Source organism: Petaurus breviceps, unplaced genomic scaffold (genome assembly GCF_028583685.1).
Source record: "Petaurus breviceps papuanus isolate PSGF00001 unplaced genomic scaffold, PetGlider_PUasm1.0 90822, whole genome shotgun sequence".
Taxonomy (NCBI): Eukaryota; Metazoa; Chordata; class Mammalia; order Diprotodontia; family Petauridae; genus Petaurus; species Petaurus breviceps.
This window is the reverse complement of record NW_027187351.1, coordinates 11,497,900-11,509,991: the sequence shown is the minus strand read 5'-3', so window position 1 is coordinate 11,509,991 and position 12,092 is coordinate 11,497,900. Positions and strand designations below refer to the sequence as shown.

At 35.6% G+C, this 12,092-nt stretch overlaps 1 protein-coding gene across 5 annotated transcripts in view; it reads right to left on the bottom strand.

Annotated features, from left to right (window-relative positions):
• Positions 1-1,009: 1,009 nt before the first annotated feature.
• Positions 1,010-12,092, bottom strand: part of ZNF451 (zinc finger protein 451) — a 135,580-nt gene continuing 124,497 nt past the window's right edge. For 3 of the 5 annotated variants that reach the window (XM_069070678.1, XM_069070681.1, XM_069070680.1), the window contains exons 15-16: positions 5,520-5,556; positions 1,010-3,175 (exon numbers count right to left, since the gene is read on the bottom strand). In XM_069070678.1, coding sequence (XP_068926779.1) covers positions 3,106-3,175; positions 5,520-5,556 — 107 coding nt within the window. In that variant the 3' untranslated portion in view covers positions 1,010-3,105. Of the gene's footprint in view, positions 3,176-5,519; positions 5,891-12,092 lie in introns of all 5 variants that reach the window. The other 2 variants (XR_011164970.1, XM_069070679.1) reach the window with 2 other exon arrangements.

Below are 12,092 nucleotides of genomic sequence, written 5' to 3'. Positions count from 1 at the left end.
AACTGTTGCCTGTTTTGTGCACTCCAGGAAACTTTTCTCATTTAGTTCTTTAAATATTTATGTTCTGTTGTCAATGAAATTTACAATCATGATTAAAGGTTTAAAATTCTTGATGTTTTTAGAAGTTTATTTTGCCTACAAAGGCCCCTTTAAGTTGTATTAACAAATTACTCAATTTTATTTCCATTCTTTTGGTTTTTTTTTTTTTTAGTAATTTAGTGGGGTTTTGCTGCTTCCCACTGAAGGCTTTATTCTATGGTGTTGCTTCACATTGTTTCATATTCTTCTTTGAATTTGATATTACCCTATTTATTCATACTTGCTTCACTTCCAGCATGGTTTTAGCATTTCTATCTGTATTTTTTCCTTTGGTTCTTTCAAACAGTAAAATTGTATTTGTTTCCCTTTGTTCATCCTTTAGATGCTTTATTTTCTCTTGTTCTTACTCTGATGAATTTACTTTTATTCTCTTTTCCAATTTAAAATAAGTTTTGCACAGAGGCTAAGATCACTGACAATTTAAGCTGTGTCACTTCTGTAGGAGCAAAGAGGACCACTAGTAGTGTCACTTCTGAACAAAGAAGGTTGCAGCAATTTCTGCAGGTTTTATTGCTGATCCCTCCCTTGCCATTTCATCACTTACCCTACCCTTAACTTCCTAGGGCAATTCAATGTGGAAAGGCTGCTTTTCCCAATGTGCTCAGTGAGCTAAACTTCAATGTACTCCCCTATTTTTTAGTCCCATTCTCAATTTGCTATAATTTAATGGTCTAAGGATCAGTGATGGCCTAAGGTTGGAACAAAAGGTTGGACTAGGCTGAGGACACTGGCTGTAGGGATGAGCTGATTTAGGGAATGGGAGCAACAGGTTCATCCCTCATCTGTGTTTTTAAGTTTTCTAAAGTGTAATTCTTCTTTCCCTTGTCATCCCCTAGCATTTTTCTACTATTAAAATTATAGTATGAGCTGGTTTCCTTGCTTTTTAACTTCCACATATTACTCTAAGTCCTTAATTTAGTAAGTCTTTATTTTGCAAAGATGTAAAAACCTCTTTATAATATATAAATCACAGGTAAACAATAACTTTAATTCAAGAAGATAAATGTTTTATATATACATCAATGAATGGAACTATTAAATCCTTAAATCTAGAACTATTTCATTAGGTCCTAAATGACATCCACTATATTAAGTCACAACATAAAGGTTAAAAATACACCTTCTGACATGAGGGCTACAGCTTAATGATGGAGTAACCACTTATACCTAGGTTTTAAAACCATGTTCAGTGCCACTGAACATAATAATCAATGGATGACATATGTGAATTAGCAAGCAATGAATGAATGAATGAATGAAAAGAAAGCTGGCAGCTAACTGACCTAATAAATGACAAATCTTTTAGTTATGGTAGAGGGTTGGGGGGTTCCACCACAGGAAGAAGCTCCTTCATTCCTAGGGTTAGCTATAGAACCCTATCCTTGCAACCAGGTGAATTCAATCCCTATGATACTTCATGTGAAATAATTTAAAACACGAATTTTAGTGAGGAAGCAGTAGATTGATCAAGAGACAATTATCTGTTAAAGTGGAAGAAAAAAATAACTCCCATCAACAAATATCTAAAATAAGAGACTTGAGAAAATGACTTTCTTCTCCATCAAAATAATCTTTCAGTGATCATGCTATATAGAAGGCTAAATATAACTTCCTCTTAAACTTTAATCTCTGTGTGTGGAACTTATGACATGCAGATAGATGGATATCACTACAAGGGCATGTCATTTCTCCCTCTATACCTTTGGTTGCACAGCTCTCCATGTGTAGTCCTTTCCAATAATCTCCCCTTCCTATCAAGGCAATTCATACCCATACTTAAGGTTCACCTCAATTATCATTCTCCATGACAAGGCCCACTCATAACAATCTCTCCCTCCTCTGAATTCATGGCTTTTTAAAATTTACACCACTAATATAGCACTTATATAAGATCATATAACATCTCTTGCATTTTTCTACATTTAATTTCTTGTGTATGTGTCTCTTTTCTCATTTTAGATCACTACATTTGTAGAAACAACTTTATGTTTTTTTAAGGATACTAATATTAAAAAAGCATAGAGTTTTGTTCCATTATTAGTCAAATTTTGTTAGCCATGTAAAAAATGCCAACAGCAAATTCTTCCATTGTATTTCCAATATGCACAGAAGGGTCTTGGAACTTTAAAAATTAAATGACTATTATAGAGAGAATATTGAAAGCTGCTTCTGTTAATTAACCTACAATGAGGAAGGCTTGTATTTAAATCTCAACCCAGGATCATATGGAATATTGCAGAAAAAGCTTTTTAATGGGAACTTTTGTTGAAAAACAGGCTTTTTCTAGGAAATAACATTTATAAAATCAGGACACAAACCGATTTAGAATTTAATTCTACTCAAATATTTTTATAATACCCCTTTTAAATAGAAGAGCATAAATGTATACAGCATTCTATGTAAAATAAATGAAAAAAAAAAGGACCCTTTAAATCATTTCCTTAGAAAAAATAAAGTTGCCTTTTCTATCAACAATGAGTTATTTGGAGACATGGATGTAAATTTATGTGCAACACAAGGGACAAAGCAAATAAAATGATTTTATTATCTCTCCAACTATTAAGAACATTTTAAAAAGACATCAGAAAGATAGAGATCGTACTCTCAATCCTACACGGGCTTTAGGAAAATTAGAATGGAGTAGGCTTATGTCTGTAAAAAACAAAGGGCCAAAATAAGATCAATGATTAAAAGTCAAAAAAGATTAAGGAGAATACAAAACCATAGAGAAGAGCTTACTTTAACTATATACAGTCCTATGGCTAATTGAGAGATTATAGCAACTGTATTAGAACATGGCAATTGAGATTTATATTAAACATTTATTTTCTTCCTTCTGTACATTTTATAAATCCACATTAGTACAAGAACAAAATAAACGACATTAGCTTTCAAGTCTAACAAGTAAATGCATAAGCATGTTTTCAAATATATCTTTGCTATTATGGTTTCTGACTCAAGTAGAACTCAAGATTCTACTATTGTGAGCACCTTCAATGATAGCTGTTATTGTGCAGAAGACTCTTCAATTACACTTCTTCCAGACTCCTTTTGAGAACTTCCTGCAATTCCACATCTGTATAAAAAAATCAGAATTTCAAAGTTAGGGGTTGGAAACAAACACATATGCTTTATGTCAGTATAAGTCAGCAGGGGAATGATTATGTTTTCAATATCATAGTATACAAAATCTTGTTCATCCTTGCAAGTAGGGAAAAAAAAATAAGCAGAATAGGGAGAGTGGGTGAAGGGAGGGCAAGGGTATAAGAGCCTGAGGAGAAATAATATAGCATTTTATTAATCATGATATTCACACAGCATTTTTGAAATACGGTAATTTAGAGGTCATAACCTATAAATCCATGATAATTTAAACTGCTCCATTTTACAGATAGTTATTTTCTTCAATTTGGGGTACTTTAGACATGTAAAGACAATATGGCAAAATATTTTTTAGGATTGTAGTGGTGTTTTCATAGCAACATAGGGGCCTCAGCATTTAAAGATTTAATACTTGACACTATACAAAGGAAACAGGATAAAAACCAATGACTTCATTCAGAACGAAGGGACTCTCATTTTAACAAACATTTATGAAATAAGGGCCTATTATGTCCAAGGTGCTAGACATGTAACTCAAACTTGACATTTGCAGGGAAGACTGCTAAACTGGTCTTTTTAAAGGAATATTTAATGTTTTGATTTTTGGTAGTAAAAAAAACCCCAACCATGGATAATAGATAGAACATCAGGAGTCCTAGACCTAGTCTCTGTCACAAATTTTGGCAAGTCATTACCTGAGCCTCAGATTCCCTCACTGTTAAAATAAGGGGATATGTCTATATAGTTATCTTTTAGGGTCCGGTCCATTTTTTATTTTTTTTTTAAGTGAAAAAATTCTGTACAGATGAAGAATTTCTCCTGATTGGATGGTAGCAATGTTATCCACAAAAGTCCTTCTCCAATGCCTCAACCATGGCATGAAGGTGACTCAGGGTTCTAAAAAGCTTTGCCAGTTGAGCACAAGCTATGGCACATATCCTGCCAAGCTGGAAAGGCTCACAGTACTGGCAACAGACTGTGTATTTGTTGGCCAAGGAACATTCTAAGTTCAAAAATGTTCATCACCATGAGGTTGGCCACCAGGTGATGAATTTTATTGGCCACAGCAACTCATAAAGACCATTCAGAGGCCTGAAAGCGTTGCAATCAGTATTGGTGAAGGGAATGCCTACACCAAAGAAGCCACAAATCTTTGAAGTCAGAAAAGTCAGAAATGGCAGACAAGTAACATACATATATATACATACATACATATATATATATATATATATGCTTTCAAGCTGCATCCCTGCAACAAAGTAAATAAAACTGTATCTGATGCCGGCAACGTGCTGTCCTAGAGTGGCTGGGCCAGTGATACTTGGCCCAGGTTAGAGCGGTGGAAAACTGCTGTACCAGGAAGCCTAGCACTCCTCCTGCTACCAAAGATCCCTTCCGGGAAGCAGGGTGGAGGGGTGAAATGGCCATCGGCTGAGCTAAACCAGCACACCTGGAGGTTCTATGAGAAGGTCTCACTGGTCTCCAGTAGCATAAAGCATTACTGAGGGCCAGCAACCCAAGTGATTTCCTGCCATTTTTACCAAACAAAAACCCACCAATTTAAGAAATAATGATAACCTGTTGGCATAGTATCACTACTAGTACTTGGTAGTTTTATGATCTAGTAATGCTGAATGACCTATTCAAATGGAATAGAATGGAATATAACTGACATGTTTTGGGACAAGGTCATCATGAATCTGATAAAGACTGCAAAGAAGCTAACCCTTGTTAAGCTAAAGTTTTTTAAAAACTGTATTACATACATCTAAAGAACCAACTGTTATCAGCTGGTTCTACAGTTTTAAGTATGAATCATTTTTCACATTAATTAACACATTAAAAGATGACTTAATGATGATGGTGATGATTTAGCATCACTACAGAATACATTTCTCATGCTCGTCTATAGTCCTGTCTGTGACTTAAGGTACAAATTTTCAAGACGACTAATGTAGATTACTCATGCAATCTACTATTAATAAATAGTGAAGCTATTTAGTCTATGGGGGAATCAAATTTATTATAGTTCGGAAGGATTAACATTGTAAAATTAACATTAATTAGATACACATGCAAAAAACAATTGGGCATTTCTGCTACTATAGCTAGTATAATAAATTCACATAAATACAAGATTTCAATCTCTAATGCCATATAACTCAAGGATAGGTTATGAAAGTTTTGTGCAAATTCCAATAGTACAATTTTTGGGGTAAATTTAATAGCCATCAAGAACAGTCTAAAATATAAAAAAACAGATTAAATAAATGGAAATATGTTAAATGACTAACCCATATCAAAATCCCAAGTTTTACCTGGCCATTTGATTCTGTATTTCACAGCTAAAGAGAACTTGAGTAAATGAGAAAAAACAATTAGCACATTCATAAATTAGGGTCATATCAATTAAATTCATTTCAAATCCATTAAAAATACATAACCAGAACCTACTATATATTATGTGTGTATATGTATATATGCATATGCATACATATACGAATATACACACAACACTACAGGAAAAGTAGCATGTAACTTAGTCTCTGCTCTCAAGGAGCTTACACTCTAGTTAGTGAGAGAAAACAAACATGAAATGCTTAAATTACAATATAAAAAATGAGCAGTCCTTTTCAAACATACATGTCTTCTTGCTATTATTTCTTCTTTCTTCACAATTTCACTGCTTCTGTCCAGAGGCAATATTAGAAGAACAATAGTGAAGAACAAATACAACGTGAAAACATTTAAAATTATAAAACTAAACACAATTAGGACTTTTGAGCCATAGTGGTAACACTTTAAAGTTGACAAAGACTTCACACCAAAATATTATGTTTTCTTAATTGTGGTATCTAATAAAGTTTTAAGTCTAAAGCTTGAGGTACCTAACAAAAAAAGGGACCCTATAATTATTATTGCATTCAAAGACAGTAACTTACCTTTTTCATAATATTATTTTAAGTGGATACCTGTTAAAAACATGTCCAATAAAATTTTGGCATGGTTTATAAATGGAAAAACAAAAGGTAATGTGGAATGTCATCTATCTCACACACAGATTAGATGGCATGGGTTGGGGAGAAGGAATCCTGAGAGATATATAGAAATGTTATCTACCTTTGAGTGTAGTAATAGGCATTTTTTAGAAATAAATGTTCATAGGGGCAATTAGAGGGTATGAAGGGTAAGAATGACCAGATAAAGTGTTCTGTTAGAATCAATCAATTTTTAATTATATCATAAGGCTGGGGAAAGTTTTTATTCAAATAACCAGCCCAATGAACATGGTATTTTGAGTGAACATTGTAGAAATATGCCATTTCAGAAACGAAAGGGTCATATAGAGCTCTCATTTCAAAACACACAAAAAGACTTCCAGAGAGGAAAAATATCTTAACTCAAGGTCAAAGAGCTGATGAATTAGGACTAGACCCAAGTCTCTTGACTTTCAGTCCAAATATTTACTTATTTTTTATTTGGAACTAGACCTGAGATTACATGGGTGTGGAATATTCCCTCTACCAATGAAGCCTAGCAACTATTGTGCAACTTTGAGATTTAGAGTTGCCTGGAGCACCAAGAGGTTAGAAGACCTGCCTAATAGGGTCTCCATAGCCAGTAAAAGGATATGTCATGGGTAAAACTTGAACCCAGAACTTTCTAACTTCCAAGATGGCTTTCTACACAGTGCAGCCTTTCTTCCAAGTTCACTTTCTACTTTACCACACATATCTTGAAGCCACAAAAATTAATCTTGTCTCATAACCTGTGAATTTGAAAGGTTTCAAGAGAGCTGAAGAGGCATAAATTAGATTTCCCTTGAGGACCAAACGTCGAGACTTAAGGACTAATTTTTGTTAAGTATTTCAGAGAATCACAAATTCTGAGTTAGATGGTAACCAAGAAGTCATCAAATCCAGTCTATACCAGTATAGCAACCTCCTCTGAAAATCTTGACATGTCTCTGCTTGAAACTTTCTAACCGGGGTAGGGGATGGAAAAGAGTTGGGGTGGGAGGGTGAGGGTGGTCAAATTACTACCTTCATGAGGCAGCCCATTCCATTCTTAAGATAGCTCCCATCTTTAGGAAGTTTTTCATGGTATTTAAAGGTGAAATTCTCTCCCCAATTTCTATTCATTACTTCTTATTTTGTCTCATGAGTCTGTAGCAAAACAAGTCTAATCTCCTTGTTTCCACCTGACAAGTCTTCAAATATTTAAAGACAGCAATCAAGTTCCTTCTAAGCCTTCTTCATGCTACAAAGCTATATATCCCCACTTCCTTTGTATGGCATCATCTTCTGGAACATCCCATGTCTTCTCATTGGCTGCCTTTTCAGACCTGAATCACATGTGAGCTAAGGAAGAACAAGGTGAAACTACTGCCTCCTTTGTTCTTGATACTAACTCTAACACTAAAATCACACTAGTTTTTTCAATGCTGTATACCACTTATGTTTATGAATAAGAAGCTTATGGCCTAATAAAAGTCTCAGATCACTCAAATCATATTCTATCAACACCACTCTCAAATGCTTTGTAAATGGAAAGAGCAGAACATTACATGTATTCCCTGTTAATTTTGAACAACAAAGTACCAAGGAAAAGAGACCTTGGACCCTCCCTAGATAAGTTAATGGTTCTGTTTCCAGACTAGGCGGCCTCCTCTCCAGGCTTGTTCCTCAACTCCCTCTCTCTGGAACCTGGATTCTGTTCCATAGGTCCCTGAATAAGTTTGTATGTCAATTCCTGATTGTTTCCAAAATGTGCCCTTCTTTTATGAGTTGTCTTCCCCTTACTCCCTTAGAATGTGAGCTCCTTGAGGGCAGGGACTGTCTGGTTTGTACTTCTATCTGCAAAGTTTAGCACAGTGTCAGGAATGTAATAAATAGCAGATACAGTGCTGAACCCAGAGCCAGGAATACCTTTGCTCAAATCTCACCTCAGACACTTTCTAGTTATGTGATCACTTAATCTGTTTACATCAGTTTTCTAAACTGTAAAATGGGAATAATAATAGCACCTACTTTAAAGGTTGTTGAGAAGATCAAGTGAGATGATATTTGTAAAGTGCTTAATACAGTGTTTGGCACAAAGTAGGAGCTATACAGAAATATAAATGCTTATTCTTTCTCCTTATCACTTACTCTTTGAGTCGAGTCATTCCACTAATTCTAAATCCATCTATCTGTACTATCATTTTAGTCTATATGTCTTCTTATCCACAAGGATTGCATAAGAGTCACTGTGAAATGTTTAGATTGAAATCTAGGTAAACTATATCTATAGCATTTCTGTAATCCATTGCCTACTAATATATAAATGAATCATAAAGTTAATGCGGCAAAATCTGTTGTTGATGAATCCATGTTAGTTTCTGTTGATTTGATTTTAGACAATAAAGACAAGAGCTGTAACTGAAAGGTTTCTAATTTTAGCCCATATTAGAAAGAAGAGGCGGGAAGGCGTGGCGCGGCTGGCGGATGCAGGCCTGGAAGGGGCCTGATCAACTCGGAGGGCAAGTCTTCCCACCAACCACAAGGTCCACTACCAGGCCTATCACCAAAGGGCTGGGACTGGAAAGAGCAAGGTAAGAAGCAAATACAGGGGCCCCTATACTGGACAGCAAACACTCCTGGGGCTACCACTTCACAGCCCAGAAATCTTTAAAAAAAAAAAAAGCCCCTTTCAGGACCTCCAAAGACAAGGATGACACAGTGAACCCCACTTGCTCCAAATCCCCCCTCTGACCCTGAAAATATAGTAACTCTTGCCCCAGGGCAAAACCCTCTACAGTAAAGGCTTGGGATCCTAGAGGAAGGGCGTGGCTAGGACACTGCCTCAAAATGGGTAGAAAGCAGACTACAAAGACAAAGACTCTGGAGTCCTACTATCCTCAGAGGGAGGAACCAACCTCAGAGGGAGACAATGTGGACTCCACACCCATAGCTGAGACTTAAACAGGGAATGGATCCCATGCACAGAAGGCTCTCCTAGATGAGATCAAAAGGAACTTTGAAAGCAAAATGAGAGAGATAGAAGACAAAATGAATCATTCTCTCAAAACGAAAATAGCAGAATTCAAAAAACATTATAATGAGGAAAACATCTCTCTAAAAAGAAAAGTGTATGATATGGAAAAGGAGCTTCAAAAATTAACCAAGGAAAATGATTTGCTAAAAACCAGAATTAAACAAATGGAAACAAATAACTCTATGAGGAACCAAGAATTAGCCAAGCAAAACAACAAAAATGAAAAATTAGAAAAAGAGGTAAAATACCTCAAAGAAAAAGTAACTGACCTGGAAAACAGATCCAGGAGAGATAATCTGAGAATCATAGGCCTACCAGAAAATTATGATGAAAAAATGAGCCTGGACAACATTCTCCAAGAGCTTGTTAAGGAAAACTGCCCTGAGATACTAGAACCTGAGGGGAAAATAGAAATCGACAGAATCCACCGGACACCTGCTGTAAGAGATCCCAAACTGAAAAATCCTCGAAATGTTGTGGCCAAACTCCAGAACTACCAGATAAAAGAGAAAATACTTCAAGCAGCCAGAAAGAAACAATTCAAATATTGAGGGTCCACAGTGAGGATTGCACAGGATTTGTCAGCCTCCACACTGAAAGATCGGAGGCAGTGGAATACTATTTTCAGGAAGGCAAAACAGCTCGGATTACAACCAAGGATCACATACCCAGCGAGACTGAGCATATTCTTCCAGGCAAAGAGATGGTCATTCAATGATATAACAGAGTTCCAGACCTTCTTAATAAAAAAGCCAGAACTCAATGGAAAATTCAACCTCCAATTACGAGAAGCAACAGTGACTTAGAAAGGTAAACAAGGAGAACACACATCATTTTAGAGGGAAAGAGGGGAGGGAGAGGAGCTTCGCATGAGATCTGTTCCTGTCATTCTTGATGCGAAGAAAAAATAGCATACCTCATTAAGTATAACAATATCCTACAGGTAGTAGGAGGGGGAAAGGGTTACAAAAGGGGGGTGGGAGTGGTTTGTAGGGAGGGAAGTAGTAAGAGGAAAAGGGGAGAAAAAGGGAGGGGGGCCGAAAAGGGAACACTGAGGGAGGCGGTGGTCAAAAGGAAAACTATTAAGGGGGGGAAGGGAGAAGGGAGGGAAAATACGAACATTAACAGGGGCAGGAATAGGATGAGGGGAAAGAAACATAACAATCATAACTGTAAATGTGAATGTAATGAACTCTCCTATAAAACGGAGACAGATAGCAGAATGGATTAGAAATCATAATCCTACAATATGCTGTTTACAAGAAACACATTTGAAACAGAGGGATACACACAAGGTAAAGGTAAAAGGTTGGAGTAAAATATATCATGCCTCAGCTAAAGTAAAAAAAGCAGGGGTAGCAATCCTTATCTCAGATAAAGCAAATGCAAAAATTGACCTAATTAAAAGAGATAAGGAAGGAAACTATATCCTGTTAAAAGGCACCATCGAGAATGAAGCAATATCACTACTTAACATATATGCACCAAGTGGTGTAGCATCCAAATTCCTAGAGATGAAGGTAAAGGAATTAGAGGAAGAAATAGATAGCAAAACTATACTAGTGGGAGACCTTAATCTCCCCCTATCTGAACTTGATAAATCCAATCTCAAAATAAACAAGAAAGAAGTTAAGGAGGTGAACAGGATTTTAGAGAGGATAGGTATGATAGATCTCTGGAGAAAACTGAATGGGGATAAAAAGGAATATACTTTCTTCTCAGTGGTTCATGGCACATATTCAAAAACTGACCATGTTCTAGGGCATAAAAACCTCACAATTCTATGCAGTAAGGCAGAAATATTAAACGCATCGTTCTCAGATCATGATGCAATAAAAATTATATGCAATAAAGGGCCAGAGAAAGACAGACTAAAAACTAACTGGAAATTAAACAATTTGATCCTAAAGAATGAGTGGGTCAAACAAGAAATTATAGAAACAATCAGTAATTTCATTCAAGAGAATGATAATAATGAGACAACATACCAAAATCTGTGGGATACATTAAAGGCAGTTCTTAGGGGAAGTTTTATATCCCTGAGTGCATACGTGATTAAATTAGAGAAAAGGGAGCTCAACGAATTGGGCATGCAATTAAAAAACCTAGAAAAAGAACAAATTCAAAATCCCCAATTAAATACTAAACTAGAAATATTGAAGACTAAAGGAGAGATTAATAAAATCGAAATTAAGAAAACTATTGAACTAATAAATAAAACCAAGAGCTGGTTTTATGAAAAAACCAACAAAATTGATAGACCCTTAGTCAATATGATAAAAGAAAGAAGAAAACCAAATTATGAGTATCAAAAATGAAAAGGGTGAATCTACCTCCAATGAGGAGGAAATCAAAACAATAATTAGGAATTATTTTTCCCAATTGTATGCACATAAATTTGACAATCTTAGGGAAATGGATGAATATTTAGAAACATACAAGTTGCCCAGATTAACTGAAGAGGAAGTAAATTACTTAAATAATCCCATCTCAGAAAAAGAAATTGAACAAGCCATCAGTCACCTCCCTAGGAAAAAATCTCCAGGGCCAGATGGATTCACTAGTGAATTCTATCAAACATTTAAAGAACAATTGATTCCAATACTCTACAAATTATTTGGGAAAATTAGTGAAGGAGTCCTACCAAATTCTTTTTATGACACAAATATGGTACTGATACCTAAATCAGGAAGAGATAAAACAGAGAAAGAAAATTATAGACCAATCTCCCTCATGAATATAGATGCAAAAATTCTAAATAAAATACTAGCCAAAAGACTACAGCAACTTATCTCAAGAATAATACACTTTGGTATTATTACACTCAGGTAGGATTTATTCCAGGAATGCAAGGA